General features: G+C 37.6%; 1 protein-coding gene across 4 annotated transcripts in view; it reads left to right on the forward strand.

Moving 5' to 3' along the window:
• The window catches only part of sema3b (sema domain, immunoglobulin domain (Ig), short basic domain, secreted, (semaphorin) 3B), a 53503-nt gene that overhangs the window by 27985 nt on the left and 3906 nt on the right, over positions 1–21612 (forward strand). For all 4 annotated transcript variants that reach the window (XM_083555354.1, XM_083555352.1, XM_083555355.1 and 1 more), the window contains 16 exons: positions 3427–3690; positions 3826–3983; positions 6918–6980; positions 15961–16080; positions 16337–16430; positions 17156–17275; positions 17404–17546; positions 17704–17818; positions 17946–18015; positions 18429–18573; positions 18715–18934; positions 19537–19625; positions 19823–19864; positions 20322–20479; positions 20654–20709; positions 21377–21516. In XM_083555354.1, the coding sequence (XP_083411480.1) occupies positions 3558–3690; positions 3826–3983; positions 6918–6980; positions 15961–16080; positions 16337–16430; positions 17156–17275; positions 17404–17546; positions 17704–17818; positions 17946–18015; positions 18429–18573; positions 18715–18934; positions 19537–19625; positions 19823–19864; positions 20322–20479; positions 20654–20709; positions 21377–21516 (1866 nt within the window). In that variant the 5' untranslated portion in view covers positions 3427–3557. The remainder of the gene's footprint in view (positions 1–3426; positions 3691–3825; positions 3984–6917; positions 6981–15960; positions 16081–16336; positions 16431–17155; positions 17276–17403; positions 17547–17703; positions 17819–17945; positions 18016–18428; positions 18574–18714; positions 18935–19536; positions 19626–19822; positions 19865–20321; positions 20480–20653; positions 20710–21376; positions 21517–21612) is intronic.

A 21612-nucleotide genomic window follows, 5' to 3' on the forward strand; every position in this document is an offset into this window, starting at 1 on the left:
GGCCTTCCATCCCTCTCTCTTTTCCTGGGACTATCCCATGAATGTGTGCCCATGCCTCTCTGGGAGCAAAAGCCTCTGCTCTCCTGCTGCCTCTCCCTCTTTTCGTCTTTTCTCCCTCCCTGTGTGATAGCAGACCTTGCCTCTCTGCTTTCTTCCCTCTCCATTCTTTCTTTTCTGTGATGGGAGGCTCAGCCTGCTGGGAGAAGGCCAGACAAACTGCTCAGGAACAATCGCCTCTTTTCTGCTTCTCTTATTCTCCTTCAATCTCTTGCTCTTTCTCTTCCCTGGCCTCTTGCTCTTTAGGCTTTCACAACCCTTGCTTTAACATGTCACTATGATTAACCCAAAGAGGCTTATGACACAGTAATTACTGATCTCACTCACTCACTCATTCAATCACTCTCGCTTTCTTTCCCTCTCTCCCTCTCTCCCTCACTCTATCTATCTATCTATCTATCTATCTATCTATCTATCTATCTATCTATCTATCTATCTATCTATCTATCTAGCTATCTATCTAGCTATCTATCTAAAAAGTCAGGTAGGAAGGATTTTATAGAAATCGTTTCAATATTATTACATTTGTTGATGGTTCCAGAAACATTTTTCATCCTTTAAATTAACTTTAGATCTCAAAGAGCATGCCAGTGTTTTTTTTATTTTATTATTATTAATTTAACTCTCTTAAACTTCATTCTAATGCTAGCTGTTGGAGGCCAGCTATGGTGTAACTCCAAAGATCTCTGTAAAGGTGAAACACATGATAAATTCTTGAATGGGTGAATTCTTGAATATAATTAGTCAGAAGGTGTTGATTCGTTTTGTTTTCTTTCTAAAGTATGATGCTGTATTTATAGGACACTCTGCAAAAACCAAGGGACAAACTACATTAAACCAATCAAAATCTAAATATCTAATTTATCTAATATTCTAATCTTAATAATTTAGATTTTAGGTTTTTTGGGAGACCTATTTTGGACGTGCTCTTTTATTAATTTTCTCTCACTATCATGGATATGGAAGGGTTGAGTCTTATGTCCTATGAGTGTGTGTGTATGTGTGTGTGTATGTGTGTTTCTACCCTTGGTTGTAATGAAGACATATTGTAAGGCAGTGGTACAGAGTTTAAGGAGGTGTGAAGGACGAAAGGATGCACTCTTTTTTCTCCTTATTTCTCCCAGGACTGGGTTGGTTCTGCCCTACCCAACCACACCTGCCTTTGTCTCTGTGTGTGTGTGTGTGTGTGTGTGTGTGTGTGTGTGTGTGTGTGTGTGTGTGTGTGTGTGTGTGTGTGTGTGTGTGATACATTATTTATTAAATAGTGTGTGCAGCTAATAATTGTGAAACCACACTCGACTCAGAGGGATAATCAGATAGAGGAGTGGTGGTATTGTGTGTGTGTGTGTGTGTGTGTGTGTGTGTGTGTGTGTGTGGTGTACTGCATTAGGAATTGCTGAATATGCAGCATATATATGCAGCGTAGTCTCTTGATGTGTGTGTCTGTGTGTGTGTGTGTGTGTGTGTGTGTGTGTGTGTGTGTGTGTGTGTGTGTGTGTGTGTGTGTGTGTGTGTGTGCGCATTATCGCATTAGGGAGCACACTATCTATATTCCGTTAAATCAGTAGGTCGTCTCTCACCTCTTTGGTCCTGCAGATTAAACCTCTTTAATATTCAGTACTGCAGCAGGGAGAGAGAGAGAGAGAGAGAGAGAGAGAGAGAGAGAGAGAGAGAGAGAGAGAGAGAGAGAGAGAGAAGAGAAAGAGAAAGAGAAAGAAAGAGAGAGAGAAAAAGAGACCATGTTTCAGAGTCAAAATGCTCTTGGCCTTGGTGGTTGGTTTAATGGATGAAAAGACTACAATTTATTCCTCCTCTTCTACCCTAGCAAGCATGGGTGCACACACACACACACACATACACACACACACACAAACACATACACACATTCAAACAAACACACACAAACGAACACACACATACACACTTGCCTGCACACACACACACACACACACACACACACACACACACACACACACACACACACACACACACACACACACACACACACACAGATAGTTTCGATGTTGTTCGATCTATTAGGGGAAAAGTGAAATGAAAAAGAGATGGACATCTGCTTTTCCTTTAATAAGCCCAAAGGGAGAAGGCAAGACTAAGAGATAGAGGGAAGTAGGAAAAGACACTAGGGGGAGGGGGTGAAGGGATAGAAAGAGTAAGACAGGAGGAGACAGAGGAGTGGACAGAAATTGATGCAAGTAACGAAACGGACAGATGGGAAACGAGAATCCAGGATGAACAAAGGGAAAGGGATCAATGAGTAATGAACAGGATTGAGTGACAGAAGCTGTGGAATGGAAAGAGCGGTGAGGAATGGAGAGATAAAAAAAATTTGGGAGGAGGAGAGGTTGGGGTAGTGAAATAGCAATAGGAATGGAGGGATAGAAATAGAGAGAAGAGAATACAAAGGGATAGAGTGATAAGTTTGAAAGAAACAAACAGATGAGAAACGGAGACTAAAAGATGAAAGAAATATGGATGGAGAGAGAACAGATGGATGAAGGAAATAACAGATAGAGGGGGAAAAATAAAGGAATAGAGAGAGAAATAGAGGGTTTGCCACAGAAACAGAAAATGGAGAAACAGAGGGAATGTGTGTGTGTGTGTGTGTGTGTGTGTGTGTGTGTGTGTGTGTGTGTGTGTGTGTGTGTGGGTGTGTGTGTGTGTGTGTGTCTGTGTGCGTGTGTGTACAGTACGTGTGTGTACTGGAAAGCTATTATCAAATTGCTCCACATAGTTAAATATAATGCAACGAGGCAACAGCAGTAGCCCATTTGTGCATTCCTAAAATTGTGTGTGTGTATGTGTTTGCGTGTGCATGTGCATGTGCATGTGTAAGACAACATTTGTGCATGCCTAAAATTATCTGCCCTAATATTAGTTGGAGCCAATGGTAAAGAATGTTATGAATGAGGAGAAAGTGTATCATTGTAATAAAGATACACAATAAAGACTGTGTTGAATGTATAGGAAGATGGAACATATGGACATTATTGTCTCTATTTTTCTTTTTTTTTTAACCAATAATTACTCTTAGATTATGTGTAGTGTGCACACTGAGAAATCTGAGAATTCAATGAAACCAAAAAAATCTAATTGAATCAAACAAAACATATTTACACCACAGTTGAACCAGTTATTCATATGAATCAATTCTATATATTTACTGTAATTATTAATAATCAGAAAAACTCTGCCTCTGGCACTACAATTGACGCTTTAGAATGATTTGTGGGTGTGGTGTTTGAGGTAAAACTAAACACACTCGTTTGTATGCCTAAATTTGAAGTTTTAAAACCGTTTAGACAATATTGTTATCTACACCTCAAAACTTTCCTTCTTTGTTTATTTCAGTTCTACATACACCTTGTGCAATCTGGAAGGTTCAAAAACCCCTATCACGGAAATAATTACCAACTCAACGGACCAGCGTGCTCTTCACCACCTTGAAATCCACCTTTAATCCCTTTTGAACACATCTGAAGATGATGACAACTACGGGAGTAATGTTATTGACTGTGTTGTTCTGCCTGATCACCGTCAGATCATCGTCCGGTGGATCATCGGCATCTTCTACCTCTTCCTCTTCTTCACCGAGGATGAAGCTTAGTTACAAAGGTGTGTGTGAGAGTGAGAGGCAGTAGTGTTAACTTGATTTAGTTGGCGTATATGCGGAAATCCTTTTTTGAGAGTGATTTTAAAATCATTATGTATTTATGTGCAATTGTGTGCATCTGTGTGTGTTTGTTGCAGAGCTCCAGCAGTTTAATGGAGTGAAGCGGTTTGAGTTTGACCGCTCGTGCTGTTTCGGATCACTTCTACTCGATGAAGAAAGGGGACGACTCTTTGTAGGAGCACGAAACTACCTGTTGTCGCTCAGCCTAGACAACATTGCCAAGCAAGAACAAAAGGTAAGCACTCTCCCACTCCTGCTGAGCCATTGTGCTAATGACAATTAACTGAGGAGTTGAATGACATGTATAAGCATCAATCTGTGCAAGTGGGTTAATGCATTCTAAAGAAAAAAAGGGAAGGGAGATAGGGGGGTTACTTTACAACGCAAAATGATGAATGTAAGAGAGAATAGGGTAAAATAAATTGATATAAACAAAAGTACCATTAACAGAAAAGGAATTGTAAAGGAAGTGCTTTTGGTTGTATTTATCTGTTGCAAGTCCTGAATATTCACACCAACATTCACACGCACTGCACCATGCTGTCTGAGATCTTCCAGCACTGCTCGACTGGTACCACCTTCTCTCGGAATGAGAGATCAGTATACTTCAAGGCTCTTCTCTGTTCTGGCACTGAGATGGTAGAATGAGCTTCCCCTAGATGTCTGAACAGCGGAGTCCCTGGCTATTTTTAAGCGACAGTTGAAGACCTACCTCTTCCTGAAACATTTCAATTAGCACTTTCCAAGTTTGCTTTGTAAAAATCATGAGTTATAGTCTGATTTATATTAAGTTTGTAATCTAGCATACCAGTGAAGATTAATTCATTGCTAGTGACTCAAAGCTCTTTTGTACATCGCTCTGGACAAGGGCGTCTGCAAAATGCTGCAAATGTAAATGTGAATGTAAATGAATACATTACCTAGTTAATAATCTCACCAAACACCCAAAGGTTTGCACAATCCTTTAATTCGTTAACTAGCCCATCAGAAAACGGAAAGCTATAGTGTCCTTGCCAGGCGTGTTTTGGTTGGCTGGGAATCTAATTAACTGAAATTCATTAACATAATTTATTCCCAATATGCAGTTAATTACATTTCAAGGAGGATTTTTACTCGACTAAAAAAATAACTTAAACTTTAAGGATAGACCTCTATAGATTACAAACTTAGGAATTCTTGCCAAATATATAAAATATTTTCTGCACATTGCACAAGAAATGCCTCCAGTAAAACTCATTCGGCAGTGAAAATCATTAGTTAGCATTTTTGAAAGGACTGGACATGATTATTGATATCTCAGCACTTATGATAATCTGTTTTGGATTTCCTTTTGTGTTTTTTTTTGGTAATGCTGTTAATTTTTTTTTATGTATCACAACTTACTACATTTCAAAGAAACCCTTTGCCAGAGCCTGAAGTTGCACACACTTTAGCTGAGCTCGCTTGAATGCTAGTGAATCTGTCTGCTCCACTGAAATTGTTCAATCAAGTAAAGAAATTTCAGGAAAATTTCTCTTGCTACAATTTCATCAGACAACAAAAGCAAGTCTAAATGGGCAATTTCATGCAAATTCCATCTTTGCAATTAAAAATAATGTTGTGAGGATAGCAAAACTATTCTTAAAATGTTCACTCATGTACAGTTTAATGTAATAAAACTCTTTTTTTTTTAGGTCAAACCCATGTAGAAACAAACAAACAAATAAATAAATAAATAAATAAATACATTCAAATGGATTCTTCCAAGATCATAACAGTTTTATGTTCATACACATGAATGATGCACTCTGATGGGATTTAATTGACAGTGGTCACAGAAAATATGTAATCTTTCACAGATTTTTATTTATTTATTCGTTTATATTTGTGTTTATTTGTCAGTTAGTTAGTTTGTTTGTTTGTTAAAGTGTTGTCTGTATCATTCTCAGGAAGTTAAATAACACGCATTTTTCAACAAGTCAGAAATGTCACATCCACAACACTGCATTTGTTGGATTTGTCAAAGATTAATCCTGACTAAGAACGCTGTTCAAAAAGCAATTTGCACTACAGTATATGTTAAAAAAGTGTCCATGCAGCTATTGGATCTTGTGGCATGGATTTCAAAGTGAAAATGCAGCAGAATTACTGTTCTGAGTGCTGTCCTTTCAGATCAGCTTAGACTCACATAATGCACATAATAGGAGATGTACAGTACAATGTCTGAGATGTATAGATGAGTAAATGATGTGACAGCATAAACACACTACACTAAGTATAAAAGCAAGTCATTTTTTTATCTCCCATAATCTCAGTGTGTTTGTATCCTGAGGCCCTGCAGGCTTTTGGAAAAAGGCCTAAAAGAGCGATTGAGATAAAAAGGATCTTAAGGAAAACTCCGACCGCTTTCTTATCCATAATTATCCCAAAATATGTCAAACTTATAGACAGGCTGTAAAGGTATGTGTGCTTTTCTGAAGGCTGTGTGCATTTAGTTTGGTGTGAGCAGAATGAGAGATTTGAAAGGTCTTATTTACAAGTGTAAGGGTGATATGAGTTGGTTGAAATGGGTGTTTAAGGACATCTCTGCAGGGCCTCCAGATGATACCTGATGACTTAAAGGGGATAAAGGCCAGCATGCTGAGCATGTGAGGGATTTTTTTTATCACTTCTAGAGTGGAAAAAGAAAGCTGAGAGATGAGGTTAATGCAAAGGGCAAGAGTATCACTGTCAAAGAAGAACACACACAAAGGTGTTTTCTACATGTTTTTCTTTCAGTCCTTGTAAGGACCTTGCGTTGACAGCAGAATTAATGGAGTTAATTAATGCAATATATAAATCTAACCCTAACATTAATCTCAGTGACTGAAAGGAAAGTTTTTTGCTTTTTTTATATATATAAAACTTGCAGCTATTTTAATATATAGGCATTTACTAGTAGAAAATAATGTGTATATCTATTCATCTAATGTATATATCTGATGTGTGTGTGTGTGTGTGTGTGTGTGTGTGTGTGTGTGTGTGTGTGTGTGTGTGTGTGTGTGTGTGTTTAGCCCCTGGTTGTGTATCTAACAACAGGATATCCATAGAAAATGTCCCTCTGGCTACTGGACATGTCCAATCCTGCCTAGGTCATGACCTTTTTTGTAACCCCTGTCTCTTTTTCCCCCATTTCTGTCCCTGTTTCTAGATTTACTGGCCAGCACCTGTGGAGTGGAGGGAAGAGTGCAACTGGGCAGGGAAAGACATCAATGTAAGATTTTATCAATCAAAACAAGGCACTTTCTTCACTGCAAAACACTTGAGTATCAGTCCTATTATCCACACTAGTCTGATGAACTGGATCAGTATCAGATCTTAATTCACTAAGGTACTTTATTTATTGTGTAAACATTAGTGATATGAACTGACACAACACTGAACCTATGGATGAAAAACAAGGCCCACATTGAATTGAATCAATTCTTCACCTCACCTATGTTAGAGTGTTACACAATTGTTAACAAGAGATGACTGCAGAGATTTGTTTTAGTGAAGACATTAAGATGAGGATCAGGATCAGAGGTTGCAAAAGTACCCAAATCCTTCACTCAAGTAGAAGTACAGATACTCATGTTTTAAAAGACTTTGGTAAAAGTTAAAGTTCTGACTATACTTTTTAAGTTAAAGTAAAGATGTTTGGGCTCTGACATGTACTTAAGTAAAAAGTACCCTTTACTAATAACTGTTTTAGTGTCAAGCTGGTAACTGGAACTCACATCATATTAATATATTAATAAAGAAGTACTTCAAATTTTGTTACCTAATGAATGTATCATGCTAAACCACCATACAGAACACAAGCAGAGCAGAAAAGATGATGATTATGTGATCAGGAATGTCTCTGTTCTCAGTCATGTTTACATCACTGACTCCCTCCGTCTCATCCATGTTATCCCATACTTTCTGTTGTTTTCTGCCTTGCTCATAGGCTAGCCTACGTCTGTGGTTTGTAAGAGCCAGAAAATAATACACCAGTGGTAGATTAAAAAAGTCACGCAATGACAATGAAATAGGTTGATTGTATAAAACCGTTGTGTAATGAAACAAACAAAAAAAAATTATATCACCAAATGGATTAAAACTACAGTAGCATATCTGGTTTGAAAATTTAAGTAGAAAGTACAAATATTTGTATATAAAATGTAATTAGTGAAAGTAAAAAGTTGTCTGAAAAATAAATAGTGAAGTAAAGTACTGATACCAGAAAAATCTACTCAAGTACAGTAACAAAGTATTTGTACTTCATTACTTCCCATCTCTGATCAGGATCATATTCACAATATTCAGGACTCTGAAATTAGTATTATATAAAGTGTAGGTCAAAACCAAATGGAGCTTTTTTTCCATCTGCTATTGTGTAGACTACAGAACAAAACAGTCTGTCTACTAAATATAATTAACTGATTCTTTTTGTGTTTTTTGTTAGCTAGATAGTGATTAGTGAAAGTCTCAGTCAGCCTCTAAATGTAGATGTGTGAAAGCCTGCCTAATCCAGGGGGTCATCAGTGGTAGTCCTGGGGGTCTGGTGTCCAGCACAGCTTGCTGAATCAACTCAACAGTTAATAAACAGTATTAAGCACTATTTAGGACAGATTAGCTTTTCCAGAATAGGTTTGTATGAGATTTTGGAGGAAATCACCTCATTTGGGTAGGATAAAATACATTTTGTATAATATTACTAAATTTGATAGTCTGATTTGTGTCAGCATTACAGTGTATATATCACCTAGAAGAGGGTGAACATAGGTTGAGGCATAAGAACACTGTTATAGTAATACTGGCATCTACACAATCCACTGTCCATAAAATTTTATAAACTTTTATTTATTTGAGATAAAGAAAGAAAATTCAAGTCAATCAAAATTCAAGAGTTTTCTTATTTTTCTTGTTTGTTATTCTATTCTTAAAAATATAATTTAATTAAATTGATTGTCTTTGAACACATGTACTGTGCAAGTACTGTAATGTGCTCTGAATTTTTTTTTTTTTTACTTCCAGAGAACACAAACACACCCCTAAATAATGCTGAATTTAAATCTGAGATTACATAATCACTTGCATTAAATGTCCCCTAAATATAATTATTGTGCTCAATCTGGCCTTTATCAAATGTGTTAGATCAGGGAAATCACTGAAGCTGTCAACACCACCTCCATGGGGCTGGAACTGATGATTCTTGGTCTAATTCAGTTGGTTGATATGTTCATTTTGCTGAATCTACACTATGTAATGTTGTTTCAGTGTATCTGCAGACTTTATAACACCAACCTCCAGCCAAGTCAAATGTTTTATCATCTTGTTATGCGTAAAAATTGTAGTCATGATTTGATTTTTCTCATGGAAAAAGACATAATATGCATGAACTGGGTGTGTGAACGTTACAATGTTCACCTCCTCTTCATGTTAAAGGGGTATCTGACAAAAATGATCCAAGTGGAGTTTGACTTGGCAAAAACACACTCTCACACACTAACAGCCATATTTAGTGCACTGACCCATGATTTGACCTACATTATAAGTAGTTGTGTGTGTCATGCGACAAGAGAGAGATTTGGACCACCGTGGTGAATAGACTCATCTCTTATACACTCCTTTTTTCTGTCTTAACCTTTGCACCTATGTCAATTTATTGTGATTTTTACTTGTTGTTATTGTTACTGGACACATCATCTCTCTCTCTTTCTCTCATTCTCTTTCAATTGCCAAAATCCTGTTTTTGTCTCAACTTTCTGAGCCTTCTTTTCTTGTTTTTTGTTTCTTTGTGCTTCTCACTTTCTTTTCTGATAGTGTACTTACTCATCCTTCTGAACACAGAAGTAACTGTGTAGTCTATCGCTCTCTGGCTCTCCCTCATCGGGATGTCAGAGGGTGACATTACAATGCAAAGAAATCACATGCACACTCAGTCGATCATTATTCTGTTGTCCTATCAGCATTGTAAGGTGAATCATTCTAAATGGCTCATTTGAAACAGAGCTGATTAAATAACCAAATCCAGAGGAATGTGTTTGTCACAGGTCCTATACAAAACTGCACTCATGCACTCATTGTTCAGTTTAAGTTTCAGTAAAACTGTGGGTACACCTGCTGGTAAACTCATTGCCAATTAGATGATTAGTTCAGGGTCATATTACTGAGTTTAAATATATACATTAAATGTACAAAAGTATTTGCACACCTGACTTTTTCAGCCATATGTGGTTCACCTTTAAACGGTTGCCACAAAGTTGGAGGCACACAATTGTATAGGATGTCTTAGGATACATTTGTATTCATTTTCCTTTCACTTGAACTCGGAGAGCCAAACCTGTTTCAACACAATAATACCCCTGTGCCAAAGCAAGCTCCATGAAGATATGGTTTACATGGGTTGGAGTGGAAAATCTTGAGTGGTTTGCTATGGAGCACTGACCTTCAGCTTACTGAACACCTTTGGGATGAATTAGAATGCTGACTGCACCCCAGACCTCCTCACTCTTCCCAGAAAAGTAGATTATTTAAACAGTAAATAGGGTCTTAATATGTAACTGGAGGTTCAATAAGAAAATACAAATCTTATAATGGGATGTCCACAATCCTTTTTCCATTCAGTGTATAAATTTGTATAAGCTCTATTAATACTATTTTTCTTGTGAAAATGAAAAATGATCAATGTACAAACGAATGTATTAGTTTTCAATCTGTCTCTATGCTTAATAAATAGTGCCTAATGTAAACACTCAGACTAACTTACCAAACACATCAAAATAAAATCACACACAATTATAGAGACAGTACATGATGGCTCAATACTGATTTTATAATCAGTTGTAATCAGTCTAAATGGCTGCATTGATGTCATTGTGACATTGTAAGGAAGGTAAAGTAAATATAGTGAAATAAAAAAAAATAATAAAGTTAACAATATAATTCTTTTAAATTGCCAAAAAAGACAGATGCCATGAATATGCTAGCAGAATTAAGTCCCCTGTATTTAAAACATAAAAAACAAATTAGCATAAATACTTATTTTTGTCAGATTCTTTCATTGTAGCAACTGTAACAAAATGATTTAATTGTGTTTAAGTTTTTATTAGAATATATTATTATCATGACTGACACTGATATTCCACATTAGCCTTTTGATATACACTATATATATATATATATATATATATATATATATATATATATATATATATATATATATATATATATATATATATATATATATACATTTTATTACCATTATACTGAATAATGTTTAGTGTTTCATGACTTTAAAAAACACACAGCCTTTACTCTACTAAGCCATGTTATATATATGTGCATGCTCACACGAGGATTTTATACTTGGTATAATATAAAGGTCAGAGGTTAAAGTTCATGTATCTCAGTAGAGAGTCGAGCACAGAAACACATTATCTCTCTGCGTAAATCACGGCCGGACTCTCCCTCAAATCTTTTGTTTCTAGTTCTTTTTTTCTTTGTCTCCTCTCTTTGCTTAATGGCCTCACTTTAAAAAATTCAGTCCTCCAGTGATCTGTGCCATGTAGTCTCTCTCTCTCTCTCTCTCTCTCTCTCTCTCTCTCTCTCTCTCTCTCTCTTTCTCTCACACACACACACACACACACACACACACACACACACACACACACACACACACACACACACACACACACACACACACTATACAAAGTTTTCCCAACCACTTGCTAATTGCAAGCTATAAACCTATCGAAATAGCAAAGTGGGAGGATACTGAGAAAAAGAAAAGCAGAACGAAAAAGGGACCCTTTTGCAGACATAGTTTGTCTTTAACTTAATTGGTTGAAAATGTGTCAGAGCACACACACACACACACACACACACACACACACACACACACACACACACACACACACTGCAGTACATTTTCATTGTAAGGCAAATCCAGCTAGCATTAATAATGCAACATTTAATGGAATATTATTTATAAAATCATATATGTGGATTGGTTTGGGAAACCCTTTTAGAAAATAATAACTATAGCTTGATATTGTCAAAAGAATTTGGCCAGAATCGGGTAACAAACCATGAATGAATTTCACATGAATGACATGAAAATGTTTGTATTTGGTTTTTAATCTTGGGTAAAGAGTCTTTTTTTTTTTGTAAATGATGGAATGCAGGTAAACACCTATTTTAGATAGGCTATAATTAATTGGATATGAGCCTAATCAATTAAGATTGTAATCATGTAATGCAATGTTCCTGTGTCACTGTTAGAAAGATCTTCTTCCTTATCACTTACCAGGAACCACACTTTCAAAGGCTAGAACTGTTATTGTGGTTGAGAAGAAAAAGAGAGTGAAAAAAGAGAAAAGACCTTGTTAAAGAGACAAAAGAGTTCATTCTTTAGTCTGTAGTTCTCAAAACCTAGAACAACATTTAAAACTTTCCAATTGTGGTGGCATCTATATATTAACTTAATGATTTATCCCAGCCTGAATAGGAGAGAGCTTTAAATATAAGCATCTGTACTAAATACACTTTATGTCCTATTACAGCAAGTCATTCTTAGGTCAAGTGACAATAATCTAAATAGTGCAATGTCATTATTACAACTTGAGTGGTGTTTAACTACCACTTTTAAAGGTACACTTGGGACAGCAATTAAATTTACACCATTTTCCTCCTGCCCCAAAGAAACACTATGTGAAAAAAAAAGTTTGTGGGCAATGGACCATAAGATTATGTGTTTTTTGAACATCTAATTCCACAGTTAGCCTCCACTTTTCCGGGAAGATATTCAATTAGATTTTGGAGTGTGCTTGTGGAGGTTTTTTGCTCATTCCGAGGATGTTAGTAAAGTGAGGTAAGGTGAAGAGGCCTAGTGTGAGTCAGCATCCCAATTCATCCCAAAGATGTTCATTAGGATTGAGGTCAGAGCTCTATAACAGGCCACTCGAGATCTTTCACTCCAACCCATGTAAACCATATTTTGAAGCTTGCTTTGTGCACATGGCCATTGTCATGCTGGAACAGGTTTGGGTTTTTTAGTTTAAATGAAAAGTAAAATGTTATGCTACCACATCCAAAGTACACTGCATCTACAATGGTTTGGCCACAGTTAAGAGAAGAACCACATAGGACTGGAAAAGGCAGGTATCCCAATACATGTGTCCATATATCTTAGATGATAAACCAAGAAGTAAGATTTTTGACATTTGTTTCTTTAGTTTTACACTACAGCTAAAATAACAATTTAATTCAAGTAAATTTACCTGTGTAAAATTGGTAACAATAGGTGTTAGCATCACAGAAATACATAACCACCTTAGGTATATCTTATTACTTATAATAGCTGCCAGTTTAGCATGATGCAAATCTCCATATCCAAATCATTACTCTCTTAAAAAACTATAAAATATTAAAATATAAAATGTTTATTTTAGGAAATTGACATTATGAACTTTTATGATTTTATCAATGGTTTATTCTTAATCCATATTAAACCATATTAGTTTATAATGTGAAAATTACATGAAGAAAACCCTTTTGAATCATCAAATTTCACCTTTTCAGTACATTTTAAGGAGGACAATCGTTTCTTAATTGTACTGATACTAAATACTAAACTAATCTCAATGTGTGATTTGTGGTTTGTGAAGGTTTAAATGGATGAAGATTACATAATACTAAAATGCCCTCATATAAGCTTCCGTTGTTTGTTATGTCTTGTAGCTCCAGTGCAAAACCAAACAGCAAATATGTTTTGGCTAAATGACTGTTTATGGGTAGGACAGGTTGTTGTTTTTTTTTTAGAGCAGGTCCACTGAACTAGCTTCAAGTGTGCACACCACACAGGAGTAGATCATGAGGTAATTTTTTTGAGCAGCCCATTTAATCTTATCCACAAGATTTTTTTTGAGTAGACTATTTAATCTTATCATGAGAACCTTGAGAGAAGGCAATGTGTAGAATTAGAGACAGAACAGAAACCGAGATATGGCATGACACAGAGACATAACAAAGATAGAGGAAGAAAACTTTCATGATTATTCAATTGTTTTACTATGAGATTTAATGAAAAAATAGTAATAGCTCCCTGTCTGTATCCTCTTTCCTGGTTATTCTAAAGACATAGACTTTAAGGTCAAGTTTAATGTCTCGGCTAATCCCCTGAGGCACAGGATAGAAAATGATTGATGCTTGGTTTTCAGTGTGTCTCTGAGAGTGTGTCCTGACCCCAATTAAACAGATGTTGGAGGTTCAGGTTATTGGCTAGAGGTAATGTTCCTCAGACGAAAAAAAAAATGAATAGCAATGGATGCCACAGTCTGAAGTAATGAAAGAATGGAGAGATAATTACAGAACAGGCGAATGCTATAAAGGAATTTATGATTCCGTTTTTTTCTCAGCAGTGCTGAGAAATTAGGACAGGGCTTAAAACTAAGGTCACTGAGTAAGTCTGAGGCAGCGCCTGGTCCATTCTTTCCTTGTAAAAGTCTGATACTTCTTTTCTCTAAACCCCACTGTCTATCCATCCCCTTGCCTTCCATCGCTTCTCCTCTCCACTGCGTGATCTTAATGTTTGATGCTCTCCTGTTGTTGTAGCAATTTAGGTAGTCCTAAGAAAACATGGCATGTTTCAGTGAGTGCACTCATAAGTGATTGTTGGAGTAAGTGTTTTTCATGTGTGTATGTGTGCGGGGGGCAGGGAATCATGCGTACAGTATGTCCTGTAAGCATACTGGTTATACATTGACCAATAAGAAAATTTGTTGTATTATAATACAGTCAAACCCACTTATCTCGACCTCGGTTAACTCGCCAACCCTATTAAGTCAACGTTTTTTAAGTGGAACCGCCAAATTCTCGCTTTGTCTTTTTTTAATCGGTTATGTCGATTTTTTTATGTCGCGGAACCATAATATCTCGAGCACAAGGGTCAGCAAATAAACGGCGGTTATGTCAGCATTCCCCGAAGCACCTTTCTTCTTCTCCCGTGCGTGCCACGGAGCTCCTCACAGTCATGCTGATCACACACACACCTGACTCTCATTCACTCACTCATCCCATCTCCTATTTAAGCCCCTCACCTCCACACACTCGCGGTCCGTTATTGTTTGTGCATGATCGTATGTGTTGGTTCATGGCAGTCTGTGTAATTGCATATACCTATCCGGCCACGTACCCTTCTTCTTGGACCCCGCATTCTCTCAACGGCACCCCGGATTACCCCGATCCTGCTGTTTTCCATGTTCACGCTGTCTGCACCACGTTTATCCGTTGCTGCCCAGTGCTGCGCTTTCCATAGCGCGGATCCGTGGATTCTCTACACGAACTGTTTCTGCTTTCACAGAACTTCGTGGACCGCGCTCCTGGAGCGCACCACTGGATATTACTGCTTCGCTACAAGTATTGGTGGATTATCTCCTGAGTATTCTCAATAAACTTTGTTTGCGTTTACTTCCGCCTCCTTATCCGCATTACAGGTTATCTCGATCCGCATGACCAATCAAACAAATCGCGGCAACGCTGTTGTGTAAAAAACCTCCAAAAACACATGCATGCACACTCATTTATTAACGCACATCATGTACATAAAGAAATTTCAAGCACGCTAATTTATTGCCGCCATATTGGTTTTCGTTTATCTCGATCATCCGTTATCTCGACGCTTTTTTCCGTCCCCTAGTCCGGCAACATAACCGGGTTCCACTGTATAGTCATGTGACTAACAGCCAGTCAAAGTAACCAGTTATGGTATACGTTGAGATGGATTTTATGCAAACAGTAACTCGAGGCTGTCAAAAAAACTTTTATACTTTATTTTGAAACAACTATTTTTCTGCTATACATCAATAAGTGAACATGTGCATAAAATGTGGTTTTACAAAGGTGACAGTTCATTAGTATAAGTAAGAAATGACAGAGTGTGAAAGATCAATGTGTCATACTGTTAGCATGGATGTTCGCTAAATTGAGGCACTAGAACTTAACACTTTCATGTGAGACCATGTGTGCATGCATATACAGTACATATGTGATGTGCGTGTGTGTGTGTGTGTGTGTGTGTGTGTGTGTGTGTGTGTGTGTGTGTGGGAGGGTCTGGCAAAAAAAATGATTGTGAGACGTACCAGATGGGGACTCTCACTTCTGTGAACTGTGTTAAGGATATAAAAGATTCATGTCATTTAAGATTGGCGCTGTGTGTGTTTTCGCAGATGGACTGTGTTAATTATGTGAAGGTTTTACATCACTTTAACCGAACTCACCTGTATGCCTGTGGGACAGGAGCCTTCCACCCGACCTGTGCTTACGTGGAAGTTGGACAGAAGGTGGAGGTAAAAAGGAGAGAGATAAAGAGTGTGTGTGTGTGTGTGTGTGTGTGTGTGTGTGTGTGTGTGTGTGTGTGTGTGTGTGTGTGTGTGTGTGTGTGTGTGTGTGTGCGCACGTGTGTGGTGGGTGCAATATGACTGCAAGCTGCTCAACCCTGCTGTTATGAGGAGGACTCCAATTTTCCATTGGAAAATACGTTGTTGTGAACTGGAAAATAACAGCCTGTATCGCACTCTTTTCTCTTCTTCCCTTTTCTTGTAGGATCATGTGTTTCGATTTGATCAGTCTCTCGTTGAAGATGGTAAAGGGAAAAGCCCATATGACCCACGACACACTGCAGCCTCTGTCCTGGTTGGTCAGTACGCCTGTCACTCTTCCTTGCTGTATAACCACCACCAATCATATAATTTCACGAAATATAACAGACGCAAAGTGTTTTTGTAGATAACAGCGTTGCATTACTTAAAGAATATTAGACAAATAAAAAACCTAATTATGACATTCAGGATGTCCTTTAGGGTCATGACAAAGAATACAGCATCTATTTAAGTATAACTTGTTACTAGTTAGCTAGATTACAAGGCCAGATTATCCTTATTAGCTAAAAGGTCAGTGGCTGTTAAATAGCCAATAGCTGAGGAAGTTGCTGTTTTTCCTTATACAGTTCATTTTAACCTACACAATGAGTTCATAATGAACCAATATCATGATCACAAATACAGGTTAAGACATATTGAATTACAAAGTGAAATTAAGGGGTCAGTGATTAAAAAACAGTGGTGGAAATCACAAGCCACCATTTTCAAAGGTTTTTATATTCTTGTTATATTATTGTTATGCTTTTGTGATTGGTTACACAAATTGGGCGGGTTTAATCAAAATCCAAAAATTCATGACAATTTAAATTGCATAACATGAATTAACCTTCCTAAAATTTTGGAAATTTCGAACAGAAAAACCTAGTCCAATAAATAACTAGTAAATTATAGGGGAAAAAAAGTATTTTTAGAATAAAAAACAGCATTATTTATTGCTGAATAATGCTTATTAAGCAATCTATTGTTTTGTTTTGTCTCCTAGGGGATGAGCTGTACGCAGGTGTGGCCACTGACCTGATGGGAAGGGATTTCACAATTTTCCGGAGCCTGGGACAAAAGCCGTCCATACGGACTGAACAACACGACTCTCGCTGGCTCAACGGTATGTTTGGATTCCACAACTCTAACCAAAGACTCCTCACTGCCTCTGTACTAGAAAAGTGTAAAGCTGCTGATACTATAAAGCTTTCTCAGTCTTAAGTGTGCTTTTTGCATACACATGTTTTCCAGAGCCCAAGTTTATAGGTGCATTCGCTGTTCCGGAGAGTGAGAACCCAGATGACGATAAAGTCTTCTTCTTCTTCCGAGAAACTGCAGTGGAAGCTCAAGGATTCGGCAAGGTCACCTATGCTCGGATTGGCCAGCTGTGCAGGGTAAACATGATGATTAGAGCGAAAAAGAATTAAAACCATAAAAAACTATTTTTTTTCAGGTTTAAATAGATAGACAGATCACTTTGTTCATCCCACAAGTAAGTCTTGTAAGACCTTAAAAAAAAATATATATAACATGCCGGTGTGTTTGTTGTAGAATGACATGGGAGGGCAGCGTAGTTTAGTGAATAAGTGGACAACCTTCCTGAAGACTCGACTTGTCTGCTCTGTACCTGGCAATGACGGGGGTGAAACACACTTTGACGAGCTCAGTAAGAACACATACACATATACAAACACACACATTAACCACTTCTATCATCTATTCTAACCAATGTCTTTAGAGTCTGTGTTAATTCAGGTATGTTTAATTTATAAGACATTTGTGTCAACCTTTAGGGGATGTGTTCTTGCTGCAGACACGAGACAGGAAGAATCCATTGGTCTACACAGTTTTCTCCACTTCCAGGTAAAAGGTCAATCAGTCCCATGATTGAATGCTTTATAATTTGGCACTGGACTCTATATAAACAATTGTACTGATATAACTGAATTATTCATTGTAGTTTGACTGTTTGAGAAATTCTTTAAATCTGAATAAATTACTGTTTACACTGTGCACTTATCTTTGTATTGTCTGTGTTGCCATATATTCCTCACAAATTGCATCTTGTTACAGTAGGTGTGTTAGCAGTGTTATCTGTAACACACTCTTTTTTTTTCTTTTTTTTTTATTTAACCCTATACCAATAAACAATTATAAGGTCTGATTCTATCCAATATCTAACATGCCTGTGTAGTTTATCCAGCCTTAGAGTTCCTGTGGTTTGTACATTGTTTCTATGTTTTTTGTTGATAGTTGGTGTCATTCTTTTCCTGCAGTAGTGTATTCCGTGGATCAGCCATCTGCTTGTACACTATAAACGACATCCGCAGGGCGTTTTTGGGGCCATTTGCACATAAAGAGGGACCCAATTACCAATGGGTGCCTTTCCAAGGCAAAGTCCCTTACCCCCGACCAGGCATGGTAAGCTCCTTATGTCACTAATATATTAATCATAGTGACTATGTTTTTTTCTCTTAGTATAGACAGAATAGGATTGTTGTGTTCAAACCACAATAAATTACACTGCATTCTCTTTTATACATTTCTCTATCCCTTGTTTAGTGTCCCAGTAAGACATTTGGAAGTTTTGAGTCCACTAAAGGCTTCCCAGATAACGTGATCCAGTTTGCACGTCATCATCCATTGATGTATAACCCAGTGACGCCACTCGGTGGCCGTCCGCTCTTCTTGCGCACGGGAATGCCATACAGCTTCACACAAATTGCTGTAGATCGAGTTAATGCTGCGGACGGCCACTACGATGTCATGTTCATCGGAACAGGTCAATACCTTTTATAGATTAGTATGGAGTAATAAAGTAGCAAAAATTAAGTAAGGAACAAAGCATGGTGGGTCAAACTTGCAAAAAGTCCAAAGTATTTTATTCCTTTTGTACTACTACATTTTACCCAGAACTGTACACTTAATTTTTTAAAGAACAATATGTAATACATAACAGTAATATTGTACGGTATTGTACGGGTTACCAAGATAATGCAACGTGCTTCAGTGCTTCTTTTGTAGACTTTGCTATAGTGAAAAGTTGCAACTTTAACTTTAATACCCTCTGACACTAAATACTTTGTTTAAAGTTTAATGACTGAAAAATAAGCTTCACCATGACTTTATGCAGTGCCCCTTACAATCAAGCACTTTTACATAAACCTTGTAGCTGGAAAAGCTGCTGATATAGAAAATTATTTAACTAATGACTAATAATTTTGAAGAATTCAGCAGTTCTATGGCATACACTGCATTAATCATATATACTAGCAGACGTTTCTTGGAAATCAAATGCTCCTCACTGTTACTGTTGCTTAAATGTAGGGTTAAATGTGGTATTGAAATAAGCATTTGCAAATGACCATTGTGTCTCTTTTGTAGATGTCGGCACTGTTCTGAAGGTGATCTCTGTGCCTAAAGGAAGCTGGAGCAACACTGAACTACTGCTGGAGGAGCTGCAAGTTTTCAAGGTGTGTGTGTGTGTGTGTGTGTGTGTGTGTGTGTGTGTGTGTGTGTGTGTGTGTGTGTGTGTGTGTGTGTGTGTGTGTGTGTGTGTGTGTATGAGAGACTGCAGCTGTGTGGCTATGCATCCACTTTCCATAACCAAAGCGGGGTCAATTACCAAATATCAACGCCAAAGTCCAAAAATATTTTCTTCTCTTTGCAGGACTCTTCATCCATTATCAATATGCAGATTTCCTCCAAACGAGTAAGTCATGAATATATGTTATAGCAGCTCTGAAATAAGTTAAAGCAGTTTGCAGGGTACTTGCTGAGACCTTTCAGCGTTAACATTCGAACCAAAACAAGGTGTCCAAGACAAAGGTCTTCACCTACAAGCTACTTGGTGTATGTTCTGATCTGCTTGCGTAGTGTAAAGTGTATGTATAGTGTTAATGTAGAGGGAGCGATGAACTCCAAGGGTCCAGTGTATAATTTTTCACTTTGACAGCCATATTAAAGCATCATCAGCAGAACCCCTAATTTAATGCATGACTATATTTCATTTAATAAAAGATGTGAGTGTTTAAGGTGAGAGATAAAAGATGTAGTTAAAATGTAATCTGTAGGTTATTAGATTTCCACCCCACTGTGTCCTTGTTTGTCTTTCTAATTTCTCTCTCTCTCTTATTCACTCTCTCGTTCTCGTTCTTCTCTTACTGCAGCAACAGCTGTACGTAGGCTCTGGTACAGGTGTGGTGCAGGTGCCACTGCATCGCTGCAGCATGTATGGCAAAGCATGTGCTGAGTGCTGCCTGGCCCGAGACCCATACTGTGCCTGGGATGGACACACCTGCACACGCTACCTTCCTAACACCAAAAGGTACACACATTTATTACCGATGCTGCACTTTTCCGCAATGTCCTGATTACTCATTACATCACTACTATGGTTTTTGACATGTATCTGATCCCCTGAAATCCTTTCTATTCTGGTGTGTGTGTGTGTGTGTCTGTGTGTGTGTGTGTGTGTGTGTGTGTGTGTGTATACAAGCAGACGCTTCCGTCGCCAGGATGTGAGGAATGGGGATCCTAATACGCTCTGTTCAGGAGGTTAGTTTGCGCCTCCAGATGTCAATGTTAAACCACATTTTTAGACTTAGTGTCAGACACAGACACAGTGCTTTGTCTAATAATGGTTAAAAAAAACAGCTTCTGAGAACCTATACTGACTTAAAGTAATGTAGGAGGACTTTTACTGTCAATCAAACAAGGGGCGGTTCTTTAACACCTAGGTGTGATAAATTCGAATGGGCAACAAATGTGACCACAAAAGTGTGCCACATGATGTCGAAACCCCCCACCAGTTTTTCCTCTCCCATTCATTTACTTATCTCTACTGGCCAATGGAAGTGTGCTTGCCAGTTTTAAATTCAAAAGCTCCTTCCATTTTTATCTCTAAAGGGAAGTATAACTCAAATATGGCCTGCTGGCCCATTATTTCTCATTCTGAAAAATGAAGAAAAAGTAAAATTTTATGGAGAACATTTTTTGGTTGTTTTAAATAGAGATAAATGAGACCAATCAGTCATTACAGCCAAAAATACTATTTATATTACACTACTGATCAAAAAATAGTTACAAGTTAAAGAAAGCAAAACAATGTTGTTATTTTTGTTAAACTGAAATCCTCAAGATCTATTAACAGTGTTTTTCAATATAGTTTTTCAAAAGTTCCAGTGTTTTTAACTGCGTTTAACACCTTTATATTATAATGTAGACCACCAGAAGCAGCGTATTCTGGAGAAAAAGCTGTATGCAGTGGAGGGCAGTAGCTCTTTCCTGGAGTGCATGCCCAAATCGCTACAGGCTCAGGTCACATGGACTTCCCAGAGACATCCCAACAATGCTCGAGAAGAGGTAAAAGGGGGAAAATAAAGTGGGGTATGGAAATAGAGGATTTAGAGATGGTGGAAGGAGTGATCATAGATGACATTGTTGAATTAGTGAAAGAGA

The sequence above is a fragment of the Silurus aristotelis genome (genome assembly GCF_946808225.1).
Source record: "Silurus aristotelis genome assembly, chromosome: 11".
NCBI lineage: Eukaryota > Metazoa > Chordata > Actinopteri > Siluriformes > Siluridae > Silurus > Silurus aristotelis.